The 27,936-nt window shown below is 37.2% G+C and overlaps 1 protein-coding gene across 1 annotated transcript; it reads left to right on the top strand.

The window, feature by feature from the left end:
- LOC130215431 (sarcalumenin-like) lies at positions 1-27,936 on the top strand. Its single transcript, XM_056447234.1, has 7 exons — positions 1-84; positions 16,925-18,139; positions 20,772-20,870; positions 21,324-21,419; positions 21,801-21,917; positions 22,658-22,891; positions 24,155-27,936. The coding sequence occupies exons 1-7, from the start codon at positions 27-29 to the stop codon at positions 24,979-24,981; spliced, it is 2,646 nt and encodes an 881-aa protein (XP_056303209.1). The 5' UTR covers positions 1-26; the 3' UTR covers positions 24,982-27,936.

The raw sequence follows: 27,936 nt of genomic DNA, 5'->3' as shown, positions 1-27,936 counted from the left end.
GGAACCAGACAGTCCTGGCAGTCAAAATGAGGCTTCTCCTCCCCGTCTGCTGCCTGCTGGCTCTACTGGCACTCACCACTGCAGGTAAGAAGTTTAAAAGCTGGACTGTGAATGCAGGTGGACTGCTGAATTAACGGCTGCTGGTGACCTCTGCTAATATATTTGTATACAGTTATTGGGTTTCTGTCTTGATGAACTGGGCCTCTGGATAAAGACTGTGGGAAATTCAGATGTCCTTGGTGGAAATAAATGCCTTTTTCTATGCTTGTACACTCTTAAAGGGAGGTCAGCCAAATTTAAATGACCTCATGATTCATTCTCCCTCATAATCCTTGATGTGTTTCTTTTTTTCTGTTAAACACAAAAGAAGATATTTTGAAGAATGCTGGTTGCTGGGGGCCATTGAATTTTGGAATTGCTATGAAAGTCAATAAGTCCCAGCTGCCAGCATTTTTTGAAGTATCTTCTTTTGTGCTCAACAGAAAAAAAGAAACATAAATAGGTTTGGAACAAGTCAAGTGAATAAATGATGACAAAATTAATATTTTTGGTGAACTATCCCTTTGAAATCAAGTTTTTTTTGTTGGCATTAATGGTTCCATGAAGAATAATGGTCCACTCATGGACATGAAAAATATTATTTACTCACCCTCAGGTGGTTCTAAACCTGTTTGAGTTTCTTTCATCTGTTAAACCCAAAAGAAGATATTTTGAAAAACGTTGAAAACCTGTAACCTATTGTCATAGTAAGAAAACCAAATAGGCTAGTATGGAAGTCAATGGTTACAGGTTTTCAGCATTTTCAAAAGTATCTTCTTTTGTGTTTAACAGATGAAAGAAATGGATGTGAATGATGAGGAATAGACAGAATGTTCAGGTTTCTATTTCTTTAAATAAAAAGTAAGCTATGAATTTATATGTTGTGGTATTTGAATTAATCTGTTGTGCTAATTCATTTGCTGTGATATTCATAAAGATAAATACACTCACCGGCCACCTGTCCAATTGCTTGTTGACGCAAATTTCTAATCAACCAATCACATGGCAGTAGCTGAATACATTTAGGCATGTAGACATGATTAAGATGATCTGCTGCACTTCAGACCGAGCATCAGAATGGGGAAGAAAGGTGATTTAAGTGACTTTTAAATGTGTTTCATACAAGTGAGTGGGCTTGACAAAACACCTGTAGAAACACACTTTTCTTTCTGTAAAAAACACTCCTTTATCGGCTGGGCTGATAAACAGGTGCGATTTACAGGGGGGTTTGGGGGGATTGACCCCCTCCCCCAATTAACGCTTGATTCCCTCCTGAAGGACGTCAGAACAAGATGTATGGGGGGGGTCAGTCCTTTAATACTGAGAAATATGTCACTCTGATCTGTATTTTAAATAATAATGTTAATAATTAAAATAATAGATAATATACACACTTGATCACCCCTATAACGGTTCAAACCATTGTGAATGCATATTCCCACATTCAGTCTATTCGAAAAAGTCTGAAATTGTCAGATCTAGAGCACCAATACACATCGTGTTCACAAGACTTTGCTTTCTCGTAAAATAGGTTTTTGTATCTACATTTAGCCTGAAGGTAAAGTCAAATTAGACGCATAGTTTGTAGTTTAACCTACAGTAACATCTGAAATGGCTAATCAGAGAATACTGTAGGTCAGATTACGAACTTAAATATGTTTTATTAATAAACTAGACAGAAAAAAAAAAAAAACATAAATGACTGAAGCATGTATTACACAAACTAACCAAAACAGTTGACCGCCTTGATTGTCAAATTCGCACACTGCCGATAAACGATATTATATCGAATCGCTATCATTTATGTCAGTAACAATGATTAGTTTTGAACATTTTTACTCTATATTGATCTAAGAGCCAATCACACAGCAGAAATGTACAACAATGGGAATCTAAAAGTGTGTCGATATTAGAGATGTACTGAATTTTTGTCCGAAAATTTATCGGCTGAAAATGTTATGTCATTTAATGGACCCTCTATGTTTTGTGGCTTCAATCGTTGTTGTTGGGGTACTCTTTTAAATCTGGAAGCATTACCAACTTACATTGAAATATATACTGTTATAGTTCAATATGGAAAATAATTATCGAGATTTTATTTTTGCCATATCACCCAGCCCTAGCTGAATGACTCCTCAATTGTAAGTTGCTTTGGATGTAACTAAATGTAACTGTAAATGTTATGAAAATTACTATAATACATGTGGTTTCCTTTTAGTTTGATGGTGTGGTTAAGGGATAGTTCACTCCAAAATAAAAATTGTTTACTCACCCTCCACTTGTTCCAAACCTGTTTCAGTTTCTTCTGTTGAAAAAAAAAAAAACATTGATTGACTTAATACTTTAATACTTTAATACATTTCAATACTTTATTGTCAGGCTTGCGTCTGATTCTTTTCTTGCATGATAAATACTCCTAACAAATACTCCACCCCCCGCGCAAAAAAACTAAAAATTTTACACAGGCCTTATTACAGCCTGATGTAGAAGTGATTTTTTTTATTTCACTTGATTAAAACTTTGGACTCTAAATTGACGGTTAGACTTTAATGGTATAAATTCATGATCTTTAATGGTATAAATTCATGATTCAACACATGACTAGGGTTCGAAATTATGTTCCTAGCCAGTTCTTGTTATACAAATGGTCATATAATTTCTCAATAGGCTTTCCTACTATTTTTGAACCGATTTTAATTTGCTTCATCAACTTTTTTTAGTCAGACATTCTCATATACCATACAGAATTATAATACTGCAGAACACTCATAAGTACAGACATAAAAAAATGTTAACAAAAGATATATGATAACATACGTTTTTTGTTCCTTCTAAAGATGCCAATTGCTGCGTTTTCCCAACATTCTTCAGATTGTCTTGTTATATGTTCAACAGAAGAAAGCTATTGAACGTTTAGAACCATTTGAGTCTGAGTTAGAAGAAATGTTTGGGTGAACTATCCTTTTAAAGTCAGTTCAAATCAGTAGTTCAGTTTGTCTGAAGTGTGACTAAGAATAATGAAGTTCAGTAAGTACAATACATTCAGTACGAGTGTGTCCTGAATTCTCACATTCTGGATGGCACGTACTGCATGTGTTGTGCCAAAAAAAGTGTTTCTTGGGAGTCATACACACAAAGCCATGAGAAACAGAATGGCCGCCTTTCTTTTGACTCCTGTGAATTATGTAACTTTAGATAGGCGTGGAAAAGAGCACAACACACACTAGAAACTATCTGAGAGGCATGACAACAGCTGATGGAAAGTGTGAAGAGCTTGTTATTCAATTTACACCACTCATATAAATATGTTGAGTTGATTCAACCCACATTTAGAGACAAAAATGCATATATTAAAAAATAAATGATAAATAAAAACAAATACAGACAAATCCAAACACTGGGTTAAATTGGAAGATGATTTGAAATTTAACCCAGTGGTTAGGTTTAGCTACAGCATTTTACAATCTGAATTAATATTGCCTGATCAAGAAAATGACTGACCTTGAAATACATTCATGAGTCTGGAGGTGTCTTTGATGTAATTTCCTGTCTCATGAGTAGGACCAGACAGAATCTGCGGACGTTTTTTGATATTTCTGCTGAGAATTTTGGTAAAAATCTGCGGATTTCTGCGGAATTATTTTGGGCATATCATAACTAAAACCTTAATATGTGAAATAAAAAAATAATATCTTTTTAACTATTATTTAACACTTAAAATGCAAATCCAGTTAGATTAACTTTATTTGGTAAACAAAGCAAGTCTCTCATATAATATCTCCACCAAAACACAGAAAATATTACTGTACAAACTGCATTGTACATAAATCAGATGAACATTTTCATATTAGTCAATAATATTACTGTAATTAATTTTAAAATGGAATAAATATAGATTAACACACATTTACTCAAGTAAATAAACAGAATTAATGATGGCCTAAAAATCTGCAGTAATCTGCAGAATTTTGCGCGCGCAGATTCCATGTGGGCCTACTCATGGGCCTTTTTTGCATATTGATTGCACAATATGACTTTATTTGACTTTTGTTTTTCAAATATTAGTAAAGAGTGCAGCCATTTTGCTAATATTTTATTTATAAATTAAAAATCACACTAAAAATGTATCATAAAAGTATAAATTAGACTAAATTAAAAATTTGCTCAACACAGAAATGTATTTTTAAGATTTATTTAGGAGATTTTTTTTTAAGGAAGGGAGGGGTTTCGTTTGTGTTGCTGACATTGTGCATTTGTTTCGTTATATATGTAAATTGAATTTTAGTGCATTAATAGACACACTAATAAGTGTGAAAATATGATAAAAAGCATCAAATGAGCTATTAACACAATAACAATTTGTAGTAATACAACTTGAGCTGTGGTCACATCAGTGTGATTTAAGCAATATTTTGCGTGGCCTGTTGATATTTGCAAGTAACACTGAGATATTAAAGTACATCTCATAAAGTAATGTTTGCTAACTATTTTAGCTGACTATTTTTCAGACTATTTTAGCACGTCTGTTTTCAAATAATTACTGTAATTATCACAATATTACAAATTTGGTGGTTCATTAAGCCTATAAAATCTACAATCATAGCCTGGATTGAGTTTAAGGCAAGGCAAGTTTATTTATACTGTTTAGCACATTTCATACACAGTGGCAATTCAAAGTGCTTTACATAAACAGGAATAAAAGAGACAAATACATAACAAATAGTATAAAATAGATAAACACAGATTAAGATGTGTTAAAAACAGGTTATTAAAGAATGAAAAAGAAGAGAAAAACCTAATAGTGTGTTCTGTCGGACGCATCACAGTGCTCCTTCAGTATAGGCACAGCTAAACAGATGTGTTTTAAGAAGACATGCTGGAGTTTGAAAGAGCAGATTTATTTTACTGTATGTAATTTTGCTAGATACAGAAAAGCTGGGAAAAAACAAATATGATAAAGGTGTATTGGAAAAAAGTGATTAGTTTGCTTTATTTTTAAAAAGTGAGTACAATTTGCAAGTCAACTTAACAGTTTCAAGTTACACTGGGTTTACTTACAGTTAAAGTCAAAATTATTAGCCCCCCTTTTCAATAGTCTACAGAACAAACCATCGTTATACAATAACTTGCCTAATTACCCTAACCTGCCTAGTTAACCTAATTAACCTAGTTAAGCCTTTAAATGTCACTATAAGCTGTATAGAAGTGTCTTGAAAAATATCTAGTCAAATATTATTTACTGTCATCATGGCAAAGATCAAATAAATCAGTTATTAGAAATGAGTTATTAAAACTATTATGTTTAGAAATGTGTTGAATTTTTTTCTTTCTTTCTGTTAAACAGAAATTGGGGAAAAATAAACAGGTGGCTAATAATTCAACTTCAACTCTACACTATTTTTTTAAAGTCAACTTGTTGCTTTTAAGGCAATTGGTTTACTCGCTATAAGTAACTAACTTGATTGTTTTATGTTCAATCTACTTAAATTTGTATAAATGAATGAGTAAACTTAATTTCTTCATGTTGATTGTGTGGAATCCAGCATTTTATACAGTGTGGTATGACCAACACTCAAAATATTACTTTTGCTGTTTGTTCAAACTTATTTAAAATGAGTTGAACCCACACTATTTATGTTTGTTTTTTTTGGGACAACTTAATTGTTTTATGTTCAGTCTTCTTCAATTTGTAAAAACAATTAAGTTTACTTAATAGTTTTGTGTTGGGACAACATGAAAGAATTGTATGAACTTTTGCAAAACCAAAAGGTTTTCCCTTATGTAAAACTTGCAATTGTTACAATTCCTATGGAAATAAATGGGTTTTGCCCACCAAGTTCTTCTTTTTTATCATTACAGTTGTAAATATAAATAAATTCATATTTCCTGCACTCTAGAATCTCTATTGATTGTATCGGTGATAATTGAATGAACTCATCAAGTCAGCCTTTTGTCTCCGGTTACCGCTTGAAGCTATAACTTCCTCCGACTCGCGTTTAAGTATTATCCTTGTCTGTCCTTGCATTGCTCTTGTTCTGTCAAGTGCTCCAGCCTAGAGAGCGGCATGAAATCAGACACTCTTTGAGCGCCAGTTGCGTCGTCATGCTTCACGGCTCCACTAACACTCCCCCTGTACTTTCTATCCACATATACTCTTACGGTCCACAGCTGCTGTCACAACGGTACTGTCTCAATCACACTTTATTTCTGTCCTGCAGGCCTTGTAGGGGCAACCATTATGTTAACAGTAGGACCCAAAGAGTCTCTGTTCTGCCATGCTACTGTATGCGGCCTGATTTAGCACATGGGGTTTTCCCTGTTCGCTTCACTCGCGCCAGACAAACATACGCAGATATTAATCGCAAGCCAGAATAAACAATGTTACATAAAATAACACACAGAACACATGTAGTACTAAAGTCAGGAAGTCATCTAATCTACTTTAAATCGAACTTTACAGAAATATACAAACATGAGGAATGCTATGTAACTTTTAAAACTACACTGGAAAAATAGCAGTTTTATTTCAACTCTAACAGAAGTCAAATCAACTCCGAATGAGTGAACATCTTGTCCCAATATTTTCAGAGTTAAATAACTCTTAAGAGAGTTACTTGTACAATACTATAAATTAGTTATATTTATATTGTATCGAGTAAAAAAAAATAACTGGTGTCAGTGTAGCCTTGTGGTTAGTGCGTCGACACATGGCACCTAGGTGTTCATGGCGACCCGAGTTCGATTCCTGGCTCGAGGTCCTTTGCCGATCCTTCCCCATCTCTGCTCCTCATGCTTTCCTGTCTCTAAATCTCCAAAAAGGTGAAAACCCCTAAAAAAATTATAATAAATGGTCTACACTACTGAGAGTCGATTGTTCCCTGACTCTGGTGTAAAGAGGGAAAATTCAACACTTTAACAGAGAGAATTTAACTAAATTTGAAACTTTAGTGTATCTAGTTAAATATCACAATTACAATTATGTAGGTTTTAATAATTTTTTTTAACAAAACATGTTAACACTTGACAGCCAGCACTACAGATTTACACTTTTTAAGACTTTAAAAGATATTAAATATGGCATGACTTTTATATTGCATTTCGATTTTTTTGGTCAAACGAATTTCCGGACGTTGTAAATAACAGCAACAAGTTTTGGTTACCTTTAACTGCTTGATTTTACAGTGGACCACACAGCTTCAAACTCTGACTGTGTTAATTTAGCTAACTCAAAAAAAATCTAACTCAATAATGTCAACACTTTACTCTGAAATGCTTTAACACTGATGAATTTAACACTGATGAATTTAACACTGATGAATTTGCTGTGTAGCTTTTTTGGGGCTTTTGTCTTTTTTATTTTTGTGATTCTGATTCCTCTTAGCAATTCTGGGTCTTGAATGGTTCTATTAAAAGAAGAAAATTGATAGATAAGATTTTGTCAAAAACAAAAAAGCCACACTGTAAAAAATATCTGTATATGTAAAAATATATGTATATGTTTCCCTTATTTTCTGTTAAAGGTTTTTCTCCATATGTATGTATGTATATGTATATATATATATATATATATATATATATATATATATATATATATATATATATATATATATATATATATATATATATATATATATATATATATATATATATATATATATATATATAATGCTTTTGATTTGCATTATGGGGTCTTAATCTATCCTCCAACATGATTCGAGCCTCGGCTGGGTCAGTTGGCATTTCTGTGTAGAGTTTGCATGTTCTCCCTGCGTTTGCGTGGGTTTCCTCCGGGTTTTTCGGTTTCCCCCACAGCCCAAAGACTTGCGCTATAGGTTAATTGGGTAAGCTAAATTGCCCATAGTGTATGTGAGTGTGTGTAGGTCTTTCCCAGTGTTGGGTTGCAGATGGAAGGGCATCCACTGCGTAAAACATATGCTGGATAAGTTGGCGGTTCATTCCGCTGTGGTGACCCCAAATTAATAAAGGGACTAAGTCGAAAATAAAATGAATGAATGAATGAATGAATGAATGAATGAAACCACGTAATAAACTGCCAGTACCTTTTCCGGTATTTTTACACACACTTTTTTTTTAATGTCTACTGAACATACAATATTGACATCCACAGGACTTTCGTATAACGTCTAATTGAAGCCCAAATGTGGTTGTTGTGGACGTCTTTTCTATGTCAAACCTGAACTCATTTCAGACAGCATTTTCTACTGCTTATATGCTCTGTGCATAACTGTAGTCTTATATCAGAAGGTGGCATACAGTTTGAGATGATTTGATAGTCTCAGCAGCAGGATTGAATTGGAAATGTGTTATACCTTTGTTTGCTTTTTCATTTATCGTCTGCTGCTGAGACATGAGTAGTTTACGTTTTTAGTTTACGTTTTAAACTACTAAAATGTCAATGAAAGTTACCTTTTTAAACTGCAATGTTGACCCAGCTGGCACAGGACTCCAACATGAGGTCAGATTGATGTTGTACCCCCACAACATGGGTACGTTGCATTTTGTTTGGAAATGAAAATCGGGTTTACGCCAGAACTCAACAGCAGGCTGACCTCAGTGTTCAACGTCCAACCTAAAATCAACCAAATATCAATGTCTAATGATGTTACAGCTTGACATTGTGTGAAGTTTCCGCTGTAACGTCTATCAGATGTTGGATTTTGCTTGCCGTACCTGACAAGTAAATGTCAGTATTTGAGATCATTATGACGCTGGTTTAAGAAGTTGGCTCGACGTTGGATTTTGGTCACTTTCCTGCACAACCTAAAATCAACCAAATATCAACATAATTTGGCGTTGTTATTGGAAATTGTCCTTAGACGCTGTTTAGACATTAAATATTGGTCATCTAACATCACGACCTAAATCTAACCTAATATTAACTTCTTATGAAATTGTGTGTCTGCTGGGAATTTTCAACACCAAAGGTCAACAGAGTTTCTGTTTATAAAAAAAAAACACCTGTCCCAAAATATGGAAACAGTTCATTAAAACAGTAATATTTTTTACAGCGAGTATTTAAGGTTATGATATTAAATTAATATTTTTAAGTAGAAACTCTGAGTGATGTACACTGCAAAAAACTATATGATCAATCAGTCCTGACAGCATATGATTTTAGTTCATTGTAACTTATTAAACTAAACTAACCATGTTCTAACTTAATTGTATAAGTTACACAAGCTGTTTTACGTGAGTTTGACATAATATAACTTCAATGGACTCATAAGGTTAATTTGATTCGGCTTAAAACTTTTAGGCAACCAGGATTTTTACAGTGTATTTTATTTCTCAGTTGGTTTTTGACGAGTCACCTCTGCAATCTTTGAAACATTACTACTCTGTGTATGTTCATCTGTGTATCGTGAATATAAAAGAGGAAGTCAATGTTAGCAGAATAGAACATATAACTTGTATACACAACCAATAACATTTTTATCAGAGAACAACGGAGAATCTCATCCTCAGCATAGGCTATTTGTGTCAGGGTGAAGACCTGGAGCACCTGTCCATTCCTGTCCTCACCTCAGGACATGCTGTCGAACAGGGGGATGGGGCGGCTCTGCGTCACGTAGAACATACTGGAAGAAATTGCACATCAAACATGACTTTTCAAATTACAGACACAGAGCTGTCAGGATTAGTGCTATTAATTCAGCACAAAATACATGAGACATTGGAATGCTAATCCACACAAACGGATTTCCCAGAAAGCTCACCAGCCATTGATTCAGAACAATACCTGTGGGTACAGACATAGTCCCTGGAGAGTAGAGCTATGTGCTATCATTTCAGAAAGATAATGATTTCAAAAACAGCCAAGGAAACTCATTCAATCATTTTCCTTCGGCTTAGTCTCTATTTTAGAGATTGCCACAGCGGAATGAACCGCCAACTATTTCAACATATGTTTTATGCTGATATATTTTTATTACCCATACACTCTCACATTCACACACACTCATACACTACAGCCAATTCAGTTTCAATTCAATTCACCTACTCTATAGCGCATATCTTTGGACTGTGGGGGAAACCGGAGCATCTGGAGGAAACCCACACAAACACGAGAAGAACATGCAAACTCCCCATAGAAATGCCAACTGGCCCCGCCTGGACTCAAACCAGCAACCTCCTTGATGTGAGGTGACAGTGCTAACCACTGAGCCACCATGATGCCTGCCAAGGAAACTGGTTTCAGAAAAGAAAATAAAGCTGCTAGAATGGCCCATCACCTGACTTGAATCCCATAGAAAATAATAACCAAAGATCAGCGTTCATAGATGACAACCACAAAAAATTTGAGATTTTATACTCTACTCAAGTATGGGGGAAAAAATCATCCTGAGCAATGCATGCGATTCTCCATACAAGAGGCATTTCGAAGCTACCAAATAAGCCTTTTATACAAAGTATTAGAGACATTTCAGTAATTCAGTTCTTTCTCCTAGCTGTCATTAGCACATTTTTCTGAAATTAGTTAGTTTTGTTGTATTGGTGTGTTTGGATAGTTTGGGTTTTTTACCCAAATATGGGTCAATTTCATGTCAACAGCTTCTTTAGACAGTTATTTACCAGGAAAAATCATGACGTGTTTAATACTTAGTTGGAATGCATTACATAATCGAACTTCATTGCTAATCCACACAAACAGATTTCCCAGAAAACACGCCAGCCATTGCCTAGGAACAATACCTGTGGGCGCAGAGATGGTCCCTGTAGAGCAGAGCTGTGTGCTTTTTTATTTCAGAAAGAAAATGATCCCAAAAACAACCAAAGAAAACTAGTTTCAGAAAAGAAAATAAAGCTGCTAGAATGGCCCAGCCAATTACCTGACTTGAATCACCTGACTTGATTGTCCCAGCCAATCCAGACTTGAATTGATTGTTTTGTTGTATTGGTGTGTTTGGATTGTTTGGGTTTTTACCAAAATATGGGTCAATATCAAGTCAACAGCTCCTTTAGACGTTATTTACCAGAAAAAATCATGACTTGTTCAATACCTAATTGGAATGCATTGAATCACTGGACTAGATTGGAATGCTAATCCACACAAACAAATTTCCCAGAAAACACCCCAGCCACTGCCTAAGAACAATACCTGTGGGCACAGAGATGATCCCTAAAGAGCAGAGCTGTGTGCTTTCCTGACACTATAATTGGCTCTAATTTAATTAAACCAATATGGCGGAATATGATGCAGAGCAGAAAATAATACTGTTCTGTCTTTTGCTGCTTATTTGACTACTCATTTAAAATGAGTTGAAACACAATTCTGAAGGGTTTTTTGGACAACTTAATTGTTTTACGTTCAATCCACTTGAACTTGTAAAAGGCTTAAGTTAAATTTATTGATTTGTTTTGGTGTTGAAGGAGTTGTGTGGAACCCAGCATTTTATTTACAGTGTACAAGTACCACACTAGTTCTGTAACACATCAGGACCAGCCGATCTGTCGATTTTTAGTGACATTCACATAAAGACAGCATTTAGTAGTCAAATAAAACAAAGTAGTTAGTAGGGGTGTGTGATAATTATTGTGTTCAATAATATTGTAATTGGGGGCGTCACTGTGGCTGTACAAGTATTTCTCAGTGCTGGGCATTTATGAGTTGATGTACTCTCTGTGTTTGGTTGTGGCGGGAAGGGCATCCGCTGCATAAAACAAATACCATAAGTGACGGTTCATTCCGCTGTGGTAACCCCTAGATAATTCAATGACTAATCTGAAGGATAGTGAGTGAGAATATCGTAATTGTTGTTCTAGTGGTTAGTTATGAATTTTATTCATTCATTTTCCTTCAGCTTAGTCCCATTATTCATCAGGGGTCGCCACTGTGGAATGAACCGCCAACTTATCCAGCATGTTTTACATAGCGAATGCCCTTCCAGCTGCAACCCAGTACTAGGAAACACCCATACACTCTCACATATACTACGACCAATTTAGTTTATTCAATTCACCTATATTGCATGTCTTTGGACTGTGAGGGAAACCGGAGCTACGGAACTCCACAAAGAACTCGACCCAGCTACCTTTTTGCAGTGAGTCAACAGTGCTAACCACTGACCTACCGTGCTGCCCTTAGTTATGAATTCATTTATTCATTTTCAGCTTAGTCCCTTTATTAATCTGGGGTCGCCACAGCGGAATGAACCGCCAACTTATCCAGCATATGTTTTACACAGCGGATGCCCTTCCAGCTTCAACCCATCACTGGGAAACATCCATACACACTCATTTACACACATACACTACGGACAATTTTAGCTTACCTAATTCACCTATACCACATGTTTTTGGATTTATGGGGGAAACTATTAATTTTATTATGTAATTATTTTTATTTATGTCAGCTTTGAGGTGATGTTAAGATGCTAACACACAAAAAAAAAACGCAGTCACTAATTTGGCCTTTCAAACTATTAGCACACACTCATGGTTGTGTAGATGATACTCTAACACTATGCCTTTGGCCAACACACAGCTTGTCTGTGTAAGTGAGTGTGTGTGCATATGTGCACAAAACATATCACACTCTCTAACTAGAGCCATATCAATCAACCAGAGACTTCCAAGGAACACATAAGCCTGTCAGAGAGCATTTTTACAAGCAAGTGGTCAAATGCCAAAGGTAGAAAAGCTTATAAGAAATAACTGTAGACATTCTACTGCCCCCTGCTGTTAGCACACGTTAGAAATGTTGCTTTAGTGCGCATGAGTCAAACTCAGTTTCTGGAGGGCCATAGGTCTGCTCAGTTTAGTTCTGACTCTAATTAAACATACCTGATCAAACTAATTGAGTGCTTTAGGCTTGTTTGATATCTACAGATAGGTGTGTTGAAGCAGGCCTGGAACTAAACTTCTTTAGTGTATGGCTAAGATGCTTAAGAATAAATTAGTGATTTGTATTTTAAGGATAACTGAACAGTAAATCTAATAAGCTCTAATAAATATGCAAGTTTGCACTGTAATATGCTAAAACACTCCAAATATAGCAGAACTGAAAACATTTTATTTTCCAGGCCATTGAAATCACACCAAAAACTGTGTACACCACGTTATGCACCAACATTTACAGCTGGATGAACATTTGCTCAAATGCAGAGCTGTCCTCTCAGTGGAAGCATCTGACATTAAACCAAATGTGGAAATCTGGTAGAAAGCCACCATGCTAGCGCCCTTATCAGAGCCGCCTGCTGCCACGTCGGAGGACAGTATGAAAAATAAACCGTGCTCTGATGATCCGCATGAACAGAAAGACTTGGCGTTCTCTTCTTCTGCCAGCTCTGCTCCCTATTTTAGAATGTGATTCACATGAAAAGCATTTATCTCTCATCCAGAGCATTCGTCGCCGTATGAATCACAGAGATGGGTCATCGCCACAGACTCACACGTTCACTCCAAATCAGCTCTACCACCTAGTCAAAGACTGTTCAAATCAATAAACCATGAATGTTGTGTAGATTACACCATCTCCCACACAGAATGCTATATGCTAATGCTAATGTTACATAGGCCTATCTGTTGTTTGAGATGCCTCTCTTCAGGTGATGTGATGTGATTTGAACTAGTGATATATCAACATTTTGACAGCCAGGAATATCTAGTTGAAATGGCTAAATTAATGATTTGAATGAAATAGTTTTTAAGGCCTAAAATTGTTGACTGAAACCGTTAGCGCTTTTCTGTTTTTGCACTTTTATTGCATCCGTTTCTGTTCAATGCACACAATGTGGACTAGCTGCTTCAGGTAAAAATAAATAGGGACACTCTGGCTTAAGCAGAAATTATTCTTGAATAGCAATCAGTGGGGAAAAATGGTCATTGTGCGCACAGCCTAAAGAAACTTTCAGCAGCGGCTCGAATTAAATCTGCACTCTGCCACTATTGCTCTCAAAAGACCTTTTAATCTACATGGTCTTCATCAGCCAAATCAAGCAATGCAAGAAAACCTGAGCTTTATCCTTTTAATCACAACGCACCTGAAAACAATGGTTATTTTAATTGACCAATCAGAAAAAATCATGTATAAGAAACAATGTATACAGAAAAAGAAAGAAAAACAATATATACAATTAAAACTATACAAAAATGCGTCGAATAGCAATATGTCATATTTGTTCAGATGAAAGCAGCTGTTTTTGCTTGCTAACATCTGACATTCATGAAATTAACAGATTAAATGTTCACCTTATTCTCCGCGTACGAGTGGGCGCAGCCATTTGAATCATTTTGGCTCGAAACTTCCAGTCTCATTCACTTCCATTCATTTTTAAACATTAAAAACGGCTCGTTTTGCTGCTTGGTGTTGCAAACTGATATTTTCTTATTATATTATTTTACTTCGTCTGTATTGTCATGCACTTGTTTGTAGAGTAAGTAGTTTGACTGTTTTTTGCCGTTGATTATTCCTAGTCATTTCTCCCATAGGCAACTGAATCGGAAGTTCTAAAACAATCGCAAAAACGAGCACACTTCCGCATTGAAGAATAAGGTCAATACTGTGGAAATTTTCAAAAGCAGGTGGAGTCCCAGGGCCACACCCACTTTTATGTAACAGCCATTGGACAATAGTTTATTGTTGTTTGCAATTTGATGCAAAATTCTGGTATTCTTTGAAACGGCATCATACCGGTTACTTTTTCAATTCTGTTGTCATATAAAAAATTATTCATTCTTAAAAGAGCAATAGGTTAAACAATTTTAGATATGCTGGTTGAATGTCTCTTCTCATTCTGATAGCAGTTATTAAATTAAGTGGTCCAAATGTGTTTATATGTATTGTAATATGTGTTGACCAAGAAAAGTTCGTCCAATAAAGTTTGATCTGAACATTATGATAGGCTGTCCTACCTGTAAGGATGCAACGATTATAGATTTTGGTTGTATGCTTATAGTCTGAGGAATAATCATGGTTTTCACGATTACTATGCACTTATTAATATCAAAACACTACTAGAAAGAAAATCACATGAACACTCATTTTATTTTAAAGTATTGTTAATTGCTGCTCCGTAACCAATTAATACAGCACAAAATAATCATTAAGAAAATTCACTTCAAGAGAACAAATGTAGGGCAGCACGGTTGTGCAGTGGGTAGCATAGTTGCCTCGCAGCAAGAAGGTCGCTGGTTTGAGCCCCGGCTGGGTCAGTTGGCATTTCTGTGTGGAGTTTGCATGTTCTCCCCTTGTTGGCGTGGGTTTCCTCCGGATGCTCCCCCACAAGTCCAAAGACATGCGCTATAGGTGAATTGGGTAAGCTAAATTTTCTGTAGTGTATGTGTGTGAATGAGAGTGTATGGGTGATTCCCAGTGATGGGTTGCAGCTGGAAGGGCATCCACTGCGTAAATGTTGAATAAGTTGGCAGTTCATTCCACCATGGTGACCTCTTATTAATAAAGGGACTAAGCTGAAAAGAAAATGAATGAATGAGAACAAATGCAGTCAAAGGCTTTTGAAGCTCAGTCTGAAGGCACTTTTGATCAATTATATGAACTTGTTTGATATTTTCCTTTTATATTTTTTATTTTTGGAGTGGAAATGTGTATATTCCATAAAATATATGAAGCTGATCAGTCTAGTTCTTGTCATGTGACTTACGGTGTGCTTGCAGCATTCTTTCAACAAGTTGCGCCTGGAAAGCATAAGAGCATCGCTGCCAATATACGAAGGCTGCTCTCTTCCATTGGAAATAACGTACTTGCGCACACAAAAGACAGGATATATGAACGGCCCTTACTTTATAGCCTCAGCTATAGTTAAAATCAGCGTTTAACCCAGTGCGGGTGTGTATTTGCCTTAGTGTAAAATCTCAGAACTTTAAACTAGCACACAGTTGGCATAACTTTGTTTAGTTGCAGCAGTTTTGTTCTGTCCAGAAACACGGTGCTGAGAAGCCTTAACGATTAATTAACCATGACAAATTAAAGCGCAGTTAATCGTGAAATCGGTTAATCGTTGCATACCTACCTACCTGCCTGTTAAAATATGTAATTGCATACCTCTTCACACACTATTCGCACAGAAAGGATAACATCATCATGGTTTATAGACGTGGTTCAGACAGAGAATGGCAGGCAAACATCAACAACCTACTCTCGTTTTGAAGTTTCGGATTATAACTATTAACTGTACTATACCATTTTCTCTCTGATGAATGTTACATGATGTATTGTAATGATGGCTTGTGCATGTTCATAAATCATGAGATATTGGAAGGCAATTTGCAGGGTGGGATGTAGGTTTTCAGTGCTATCAGAAGTGGTGTTAGTGAGGTCAGCAGGGGACGCTCAACCTGTGGTCTGTCCTAATGCCCCAGTAAAGTGAAGCAGACACTACACTGTCAGTGAGCACTGTCTTTCGGATGGGACGTTAAATCGAGGTCCTGACTCTCTGTGGTCATTAAAAATTTCATGGCACTTCTCGTAAAGAGTAGGGGTGTAACCCCGGTGTCCTAGCCAAAATCCCTTCATCGGCCTTTACTGATCATGGCCTTCCGATCATCCCCATCCACTGAACCCACTCTATCGCTGTCTCTCCACTCCACCTATAGCTGGTGTGTGGTAAGCGCACTGGCGCCGTTGTCCTGTGGCTGTCATTGCATCTTCCAAGTGGATGCTGCACACTGGTGGTGGTGTAGAGAGATCCCCTCATGACTGTAAAGTGCCTTGGGTGTATGGTCATGTACAATAAATGCACTATATAAATACACATTACATTTATATTACATCAAGCTAATGTTAACATTTTCCACAATCTCCAATTGCACCTTTAATTGCTTGTGATTATGCAGATATTTTTTCATCACATTCTGGTAATTTTCATCACATTCCATCATCATATTTTCTCATAATTCGTCACAGATGCAGTGGACTCTGAGACTGAGCAACTTGTGCCACTCAAGTTGAAGTCTGAAGGTCAGCTTTTCAACTGCTGTGACGGCACAGAAGATATAAGCCAAAGCACATCCAATGACACTCCTGCACCACACAGACCTGTCTGCCAGCCCTGTGGCACAGGCGCACAAATTGAAGATGCCAGCTTGGAGGAGGACGAGGTCGTTTCTGAGGAGAAATCTGAAGAGTTTAACCAAGAGGAGGCGGTGTCTGAAGAGATATTAGAGGAGGAGGCAGGAGCTGAGTTAGATGCATCTGATCAAGTGTTGGAGGAGGAAGTTCTTGATGTGAGGGAGGAGGAGATGTCTGATGTGGAGGCACAACTGGATGAAGAATCTCTGGAAGAGGTTGTTGAGGAAGATTCTCAGATCAACTATGAGGCGGTGGTGGAGGAAGTGGAGGAACTTCAGACTGAAGATGAAGCAGGCGAAGAGGAACTTTTTCAGATTGAAAAACGGGTTGTTGAGGAGGAAGAAGTTGAGCAGACTGAAGAAGAGGTAGTGGAGGAAGAGGAGGATATTCAGACTGAAGATGAAGCCTTTCAAACTGAAGACAAGGTAGTTGAGGAAGAGGAAAGTCTGCAAACTGAAGAGGAGGTAATGGAGGAAGAGGAGGTTCTTCAGACCGAAGAAGAGGTAGTTGAGGAAGGGGAAGCTCTTCAGACAGAAGAGGAGGTAGTTGAGGAAGAGGAAGGTCTTCAGACCGAAGTGGAGGTAGTTAAGGAAGAGGAGGTTCTTCAGACTGAAGATGAAGCAGGCCAAGGAGAGGAATATTCCCAGGCTGATGAAGAGGTAGTTGAAGAAGAGGAGGTTCTCCAGATTCAAGATGAGGCCGATGTAGAAGAGGAGGTTTCTCATACTGAAGAAGAGGCAGCAGAGGATTTTCTGATTGATCAGGCATTGGAGCAAGTGGAGGAAGTAACAGAAGAAGAGGACACTTTAACAGAGGAAGAAGGAGCTCCCGAGGTTGTGGAAGAGGAGAAATCTGTAGAAGAACCAGAAGCAGCTGAAGAGTTAGTGGATACTGAAGTAGAGGAGCCAGTCACAGATGTTGTTGAAGAGGTAAATGAGGAACCAACTCCAGAGCAAATTACTGTTCAAGAAGAGGCTCCTGCACCTGCTGAGGAAGCAAAGGTGGAACTAATGTCAGAAGATGTGCCAGCAACCAAAGCATCTGCAAAAGGTATGTGGGTTTCAGTAGCATTTTTACCTATTAAGCTTGATTGTTTTTGATGGAATTTATTTGCTAAATGTGTTTCTATTGTAGTTTATGCATCGTAGTTTAGTTTTTTTATAGGATAAAAAGCTTTTGCAGTTGTGTTGTCTGAGTAAACATTTAAAAATCATAAAGGAAAAATGTTTAAATGCTTTAGTACTTTATTTTTGTCTAATTGACACCACAGACATATCCATTGGAGTGCATGATCACGGTGACAATGCTATACTGTATCTATACTGTGTGTGCTTTTCACACAGCTAAATTGAAAAGATCTAGCATGGCCACCAAATTCCCACTTGCATAGATTCCTGTTGAAATGACTGTATTTCAACTGAAGAAACTTTGTTAGTGCATTGTTGTTTTAGAGTGATATTCAGCTACTTAAATGGAAATCCACACAAGTAGGATATTTGTGTAAGGGGAAAATATTTCCTAAGCATATTTTTTATGTTCTGCTCAGTTTGTTCACACAAATGCCATGGACTAACAAAAACAGCTTCATAATCATCACAGAAAGCCTCTTGGTAAATCAACCAGAGAGAAGGAGCTATGTTGTGTCCTGTCATCAGGGGGCAGGATAGGGCGCTAGTACAAGTTGGTTCCTCATGCTTGTCCACCTGATACTTCTGTCAAAGTGGCACAGGAATAAACCCACCACCACCAAAATAACCTAGCAGAAATAACCCTTGGCACACGTCCACTGCCATTCATAACAATATGTTCTTTGGGCTTCTTGAAGGACAGTTTTGTAATGGGGAAGAAATGTTTCAGATGCTTTTAATAGTATGATGATTGTGTTTAAATGGCTCTAAACGGAGAGCTGATATATGTTGGAGTGGATGGATGGAAAATTGTGTATTTTGTTGTAAACCAACTGAATGAATGAATGAATGAATGAATGAATCAGTATATAAAATGAAGAATAACAGAAATTAAAATAGCACTCATAAAGGTATAGTTTAGAAAAAAAACCCACAATTGGTCTGTTTGTCTGTATGGTATAATACATAACAATAATGATGATGAAAATAACTTAACCATAACTACCATGGTCTAACTGGTATTTTTTGGCATTTAGCAATACACTAAAATCAGCAAACAAAACATTGAGCTGATGCTTTGTTTCCTGTGATTGTGATTCTCGTGTAAATACAGGTGCAGCTTTTCAAGACTTTTCTTGAAGCAAGACAGCTTTTCAAGACTTTTCACAGCAAAACACAAGAACTGAAGCAAATGATAAAATTAGTCCACAAATAACCTTTCAGTGAACCATTTTCATAATCTCAGCAACCCCTTTTCACTGCTAAACATCTTTTATGTAATGAAAACATATATAATGCCTGTTAAAGGTTATTTATATAGGAGGAAATAAGTATTGAACATGTCACAATTTTTCTCAGGAAACATATTTCTATTTTCCCCAGATGTTGGAACAACCAAAGAAATCCATATATACATAGAAAACGAATCTAATTAGTTTACAAATAAGTTATGTGTAATAAAATGAAATGATGTAGGGAAAAAGTATTGAACACATAAAAAAGGGAGATATAGAAAGGTAGTGCAAGCCCAGACAGGAGCTGAAATCTCTCAGTAGTCATTCAGCAACCCGCTGCCCTTTGCCAATGTAAATGAATATTAGCTTCTTCAGTTCATCATCTACATTAGCAGGATGAGGATGAAACCAGCATTTTAGCAAAACAATGATCTAAAACACAGCCAAGGAAACTCTCAAATGCTTTCAGAGAAAGAAAATCAAGCTGTAGAATGGCCCAGCCAATCACCTGACTTAAATCCAATAGAAAATACAAATTAAAGATCAGATTTGATAGACTAGACCCACAGAACCATCAAGATTTGTACACTCTGTTGGAAGTCTGTGAAAAACTCACACCTGAGCAATGCATGTGACTTCATTCTCCATATGAGAGGCGTCTTTAAGCTGCCATCACCAAAATAGCCTTCGATATAAAGTATTAAATACATTTCAGTAGTTCAGTACTTTCGTCTTGCGTCACTCTATTGTCATTACACAGTACTCCTTTTTCAGATTGTTTTGTTATATTTTTATGTTTGTATTGTTTGGGTTTTTACCAAAATCTGGTTCAATTTCTTGTCAACAGCTCCTTTAGGAAAACACATGACATGTTCTATACTTATTTTCCCTGCTGTATATCCCTGAACAAGTGTGGCTAAGAACCTTTATTTTTTAATGTAGATAGATATTTGTAATCTATATATATGTATCTAGAAATAACAGGGGCGTTGCTGGCCGCCACGGGCCCTCTGACAAGTGATCGCTGATGAAATCACTGATCGCTGATGGAGCGTGTTGGGGATCGCGGAATTAAAGTGGAGTAGGGGGGTGGGGGTTGCACAGGCCCTTGACAATGTCTCTGGGGGCCCCCTAAATGTATGGGCCCTTGGAATCATCCTAACTTTCACCCCCCTAGCGGTGCCCCTGAGAAATAAACTGTTTTGAAAATGCAAAACAGTAATGAGCTTGTTTTCTGGGGGTGTCTTGCGTAAAGGAAAAAGTTGTGATGATACAAGATTGATGTTTTATGCCAACTTTGCTATTTTTTTTTTCTGGCAGTGGAGAAAACAGCCCCCTCAGGTCCTGTCACAAGAGATCGTTCTCACATTGAAGAGACGCTGCGTCTGGCAACAGCTGAACCTTCACGGGAATATGTTGGTGAGTCAAATAATCAAAGTGTAAAAAATAAATTGTATTTTAAAAAAGTATCTCTAGCTCAGCTATATGCACAATAACAGGCCAGTTATATCATGTCATCTACATTAAGCAGTCATACTAGCTTGACCAAAACAATTGTGTGTGTGCTCATTGTTTTTGTAAAACCTACAGTATAGGGAGCAAATTTATAAACAATTTTTTTGCACAGAAATAACTTTTACTAATATTACAAGACCTAATAGTGAAGCTAAAAGTAAAAACAAATGATGATAAAAATTTGCATAGTAGTTAACTAACATAATTATTCAAATGTAATTATGTATTTTAGCTTGAAGTAGCAGAATCAGTTAATAAACCATGCAACTACAGATCTAGAATCTATCCAGAAAAAGAAAGTGTATTTTTGTATTTGTTGCATGTACCTTCCTGTTGTAATTTCATCAACTCTTGCAGATGCTTTGAAGAAACTCCAGGAGGTCTACAACACTGCAATCAAACCCTTGGAGAAGGCCTACAAATACAACGAGCTTAGGCAGCACGAAGTGTCAGGTGAACATCTTTTGATAACTAATTTATTTTGTATTCAACATCATTTCTAGACAGAAATAGCATCTCAAAGAGACAGTTCACCCAAAAGTGAAACTTAATTTCATTTATTCTCTCTTGTGGGGATTTTTAACTTTTATGACTTTGTTGAACACACAAGAAAATATTTTGAAAAATGCTGGTTGCTGGCATCAATCGACTTCCATAGTTGGAAAAAAATACCATTAAAGTCAGTGGGTGGCAGCTATCAGCATTTTTCAAAATATCTTCTTTTGAATAAAAAACAATTGAGTAATTGGTGGCAGACTTTTAATTTTTGGGTGAACTTTTCCTTTAACAAACCCCTATCCTGACTGACTATCCTGTTTTCTTCATATTCTTCAGATGCAGAGATCACCTCTAAGCCCATGGTCCTGTTTTTGGGTCCTTGGAGTGTTGGCAAGTCTTCCATGATCAATTACCTTCTGGGTCTTGAAGAAACTTCACAACAGCTTTATACAGGTAATACACAAATTCAATTGCTTGTTAACACATATCAAATCAGCCAATCACATGCCAGAAACTGAGTGCATGTAGACCCGGGGTACCCAAACTCTGTCCAGGAGGGCTGGTGTCCAGCAGATTTTAGCTCTAACTTGCCTCAACACACCTGCACAGATGTTTCTAGAAAACCTAGTAAGAGCTTGGTTAGCTAGCCCAGGTGTGTCTGATTGGTGTTGGAACTAAACTTTCCAGGACATTGACCCTTCAGGGCCGAGTTTGGGCACTACTGATGTGGACGTTGTTAAGAAGAACTGATGAAGTTCAAACTGAGCATCAGAATGACAAAGAAAGGTGATTGAGGTGACTTTGAACATGGCCTGGTTGTTGGTGCCAAAAGGGCTGGTAGGAGTATTTCCGAATATGGGATTTTTTTTACACGCATTCATCTCTAGGATGTACAGAAAATGACCCAAAAAGTGAAAACATCCAGTTCCTTGTTGGTGCCAGAGGTCAGAGGATGAATTCCTGGTTTAGTTGATGGAAAGACAAATTGAGGCATTGTTTAAATACCACATTAGCATGTACTGAACTCTTATTACTCAACTATGACTAGCTTTATGCAGTTTTCATACTATAGCATCTTTAAGGAAGTTCTGAACACAAAAGTGGATACAACCTATTACTAGCAAGGCGAACACAGTAAAGACGGCATACATTTCCTATGTTTAATTATCACACTGCCATGTTCCTTTTTTCAGGAGCTGAACCCACAACCTCTGAGTATACTGTGCTAATGCATGGTAAGAAGCTTCGCACTGTTGAGGGCATTGTCATGGCTGCGGATGGTTCCCGATCTTTCACAGCGCTGGAGAAGTTTGGTCAGGGGTTCCTGGAAAAGCTGGTGGGAATCGAGATGCCGCACAAACTCCTGGAGCGGGTAACTTTTGTGGACACGCCTGGAATCATTGAGAACCGCAAACAACAAGAGAGAGGTGAGAAAAGAAGACATATAATATAAGAAATATAAGCAGATTGATGCACATGTAAAGGCATAGCATACACTTCTGAATATTAATTGAATATTGTTAAACTTGCTTGTTAGAAGTGCATTTTTTTGCTACTTAATAGTTCTTTAGTACATTTCAGGACTAAATACTGCTACAAGTGTGATATTGTGTTTATACAACAGTTCAACAGCGTAATTGTGTATATAAATAAAAAAATCTAACATGGAGAGTTTAAAAATCCTTTTGCATGAAGAACTACTTTCTTCCGCCATTCCTTCACATCTGCAGCTGACATCAGAACAGCAGAAGCTGTTACTAATTCACAAAAATCACATTAGAGCTAGTATTTGAATGATTCTCTAGCATAATGTCTAAAGTGATGACAAAACAGGTTATTTGGCTCACTATTTAGGTTTATAAGGCTAAACGGCACGATATGCCATCAGTCTACAAAGATTTCCCAGTATTTCTTTGTGGCAATCGGGATATCACAATAATTAACCCTGAAAAAGCCAAAGCAAACACTACCAGAAATACTACCAGACTATGGTATAAATACAGCTCTACAACATACAAAAGAGAGAGATTGACTTACCAGTCACTTACCAGTTGAAAAATGATTTGATCAGCTGTAGTTAGAAACTACACTGAGTTTTCTCCTCTAAGGGCTTACTATCCAGCCTCTGTCGCCATCTTGTGGTCAACGTCAACTGTCTTTGGTCCGCTCAGTATGACAGGGTGATGGATGCTGATAGCGCTGTATCTCCAAAGCAATAAATAAATATTTAATATAGGCACTGTCCATATAAAAAAACTGCATAGTTGCAATCTAAACAAGTACATTCCCACCAAAAAAGCCACAAAAGTACATTATGTTGTCCAACAGCAGCAATATTTGTCAAACTGTAATAAGTTTATTGATCTGCTGACACATTATTTGAATATCACATGGCTATCAGCCAATAAGATTCGAGAACCAGACAGAACTGTTGTAGATAGATAGATAGATAGATAGATAGATAGATAGATAGATGGATAGATAACTAGATGGATAGATAGATAGATAGATGGATAGATAACTAGATGGATAGATAGATAGATGGATAGATAGATAGATAGATAGATAGATAGATAGATAGATAGATAGATAGATAGATAGATAGATAGATAGATAGATAGATAGATAGATAGATAGATAGGTGGATTCTGTATTAGTACTTGTCTACAAACTCTGCTGTTGTCTTTCAGGTTACCCCTATGGTGAAGTGTGCCAGTGGTTCATCGACCGTGCTGCCCTCATCTTCCTGGTGTTTGACCCAACTAAACTGGATGTCGGATTAGAACTTGAAATGCTGTTCAGACAGATGAAGGGACGTGAATCACAGATCCGTATCATTCTAAACAAAGCTGACAGTTTGGCAACTCAGGACTTAATGCGCGTGTATGGCGCCCTCTTCTGGAGCATGGCACCTCTGATTAATGTAACCGAACCACCACGCGTCTACGTGAGCTCCTTCTGGCAGCAGGATTATGCTCAAGACACCAACAGAGACCTGTTCCAACGTGAAGAAATCTCACTTCTAGAGGACCTGAATCAGGTCATTGAGAATCAACTAGAAAACAAAATTGCATTCATTCGCCAGCACGGCATCCGTGTGCGCATTCACGCTCTTTTAGTCGACCGCTACCTGCAGACGTACTATGAGAAATTAGGCTGGTTTAGCGACCCACATGAGGTTTTCCAGGATATTGTCAGTGATCCCGACAAGTTCTACATCTTCAAGTCTATCCTGGCCAAGACCAACGTGAGTAAGTTTGATCTGCCAGAACCAGAGGCATACCGGGACTTCTTTGGAGTGAATCCTCCAAGCGGCTTTAAGCTCCTGTCTTCATACTGCAGCTGGTCAGGCGGATGCTTGATGGAGAAGATTGAAAAGGCCATCACTGATGACCTGCCCGCACTGCTCAGCAATTTGGCAGAGAGAAGAGAAGCCAAGACAGAGAAAAAAGAAGCCAAGACAGAGGGAACTGCAGAAACCAAAGAGAAACCCCAAAACCGTTGGCGGAGACAGTAGAAGAAACCACTCAAAGATTTATTTTCTACAATCAGTCAGTTAGAGGACATTAAAGAATAACAGCTTATGAATGAAAAAAGAAAAGTTCCGAGACCTTTACCAGTCTGTATAAAACTAAGAAGAAACACTCCACTTTTTTGTAAATAGGCTCCAACAGTTGAGTTTTACCATTTTTGAATCCATTCAGCCGATCTCCAGGTCTGGCGAGAGCACTTTTATCTTAGCTTAGCTTAGATTAGCATGGATCATTGAATCAGATTAGACCATTAGCATGTTGATCAAAAAGTCTTCTGGAGTTACATCATGTACTAAGACTGACGAGACATGAAAAGTTCCAACATCCCAATTTGGGAAAAGTCATTTCCGGGTGGGACATAGTTGATTTGTGGGAGGTGCGCGACCTATCTAAAAAAAGGGGGAGGGGCATGTGACATATCTGGAGAGCGAGGAGGGATGTGGTGGAGAGGGGTGCGCGACTTATTTAAGGGCTGGGTGGGAGACATGATTTCCGGGAGATTATCATTTGTTTGTGGGCATCCGTCTCTATGCATATGCGGGAGACTCCCTGAACTTCTGGGAGACTTGGGATGCCTGAAACTTGCCATCTTCTAGGCTAATATGGCTAGGAACCATATTCTTATTCTGGTGTAATTATCAAGGAACTTTGCTGTTGTACCATGGCTGCAGAACACACATATTATTACATGGAGCCTGAAAATCAAGTCTTACTCTTAGTACACAATTTAACTATAGAAGAGTCAAGCTTAAATTAAGAAAATTATCGAAACTCTTTGAACATTTTTGAGCCAGATGCTACATGTCTAATCTAAGTCAGTGATCTATTCTAAGCTAAACTAAGCTAAAAGTGCTTCCGCCAGATCTGGAGATCAGCTGAATGGATAAAAACATTTAAAAACTTAACTCTAGAGAAGTTGTAAAAGCCTATTTTCAAAAAAAGTGGAGTTTTCCTTTAAAACAGAGATAATCAGGGTATGTTTACATGACAACAAAGTGCCAAAACTGAAGTTTTTGCTTTGCTTTTTAAAATGTTTCGCATACAGACAACTTGACAAAATTACTGTTTACAGGATCCATAAAATACTAACAATTCTGTAATATGCAAGCGAGGTCAGTAGGTGGCAATGTCACTTTAAAAACACAGTACTTGCATTCATAAACTTGTCCTGGGCATCAGCATCTTCACAAAATCACATTTTTTTTTGTAGTTTAGATGATTATGGTACCATGGTAAGTTTAAGCCATCTCTGAATAAAACAAGTAAAGGACAAGTGGAGAAACACTCCACTGCTTTTGTAAATAGGCTCCAACAGTTTAGTTTTAGCATTTTTGAATCCATTCTACTGATCTCCAGGTCTGGCGGGAGCAATTTTAGCTTAGGTTAGCATAGATCATTGAATCGGATTAGACCATTATGTTGTTCAAAATGAGTTTTGATTAATTCCCTATTAAAAGCTTGACTCTTCTGTAGTTACATCATGTACTAAGACTGATGGCACATGTAAAGATGCTATTTTCTAGGCTAATATGGCTAGGAACTATACTCTTATTGTGGTGTAATAATCAAGGAATGGCTGCAACAGGCACAATGTTATTACACAGAGCCTGAAAATCAAGCAACTTTTAATTTTCCATCTTAAGCTGCGCTCACACTGGACTTTTCTCCCCATAGATTTCCATTCATACGCACGTAAATGCATCAGACGGGAAGTGCAAGCTTATGCGACAAGCATCACACTTCGCTGCGTTGCAAAGTGTAAGCTTGGTGAACTCTACCCTGCAAAATCGCATCACATGACTACATGAGACCAACTGAAGATCAAAATATGACCTTTTGGACAGAAATTTAGAATATGGACCAATCGCTCGCTTTTTAAAATGTCTAATAATCTTGTTTATTCCTGCCCCTTTTTGCAGCGCCGCACCACAGAATTTTGCATGCTCAAACTCTAATGTGACCGTGGCGTAGTACACAATGCAACTACAGAAGAGTCAAGCTTAAATTCAGAAAATTATCGAAATCTTTGGTCATTTTTGAGCCAGACGCTACATGTCTAATCTACTTCAGTGATCTATGCTAAGCTAAGCTAAAAGTGCTCCCGCCAAACCCGGAGATCAGTGATATGGATTCAAAAATGTTAAAACTCAACTGTTTAACTCTAGAGAAGTTGTAAAAGCCTGTTTAAAAAAAGTGGCGTTTTCATTTAAAACTGAGATAATCAGGGTATGTTTACATGTAAGTTTTTGCTTTGCTTTTTGAAATGTTTCGCATACAGACAACTTGACAAAATGATCGTTTACATGGATCCATAAAAATACAAACAATGCAGTAATATGCAAGCGAGGTCAGTAGGTGGTGACGTAACTTTATACAAACACTGTACTTGCATTCACAAATTTGTCCTGGGCAGCAGCGTCTTCACAAAATCACATACGTATGTAGATGAGATGATTATGGTATCATTTTTAAAAGTATAATCCCTCAAAAAGCCATTGTCGTGTAAATTGAGGACTTTTTAATTGCAGTGAGTGACATGTAAACATACCCTTAGTAGCCCACTTGTTTTCTCTCTTCTTTTAATTTAATTAACTTTGCAATATACTTATTTATACAATGTTAAAAATAAACAACACAATGTCATGATCTTATTTATTTATGAATGTCATTTTAAAAGTGTGAATATGTGTTAGAAAGACTTCAGTACTTCAGTTCCACTTGTACATACTGATCACGTTCCTTTGTACAACTTACTGGTATATGAGTTTCAATGGTAAATGAGAATTCCTAGTGTTACTTGTTTGTTTGCCCACATTACTGCATGGTAAAACTGTGGTGACGTTAATATTTCTTCTTTTTTTGTGGCTGCTACTTTACACAATATAGAAATGAAACTTTGAAATGGATATTTAAGTCAATAAAATGTTGGAGTAAGTAGA

The sequence above is a fragment of the Danio aesculapii genome, chromosome 22 (assembly GCF_903798145.1).
Source record: "Danio aesculapii chromosome 22, fDanAes4.1, whole genome shotgun sequence".
NCBI classification, from domain to species: domain Eukaryota; kingdom Metazoa; phylum Chordata; class Actinopteri; order Cypriniformes; family Danionidae; genus Danio; species Danio aesculapii.
This window is presented reverse-complemented; position numbering and strand designations above follow the sequence as displayed.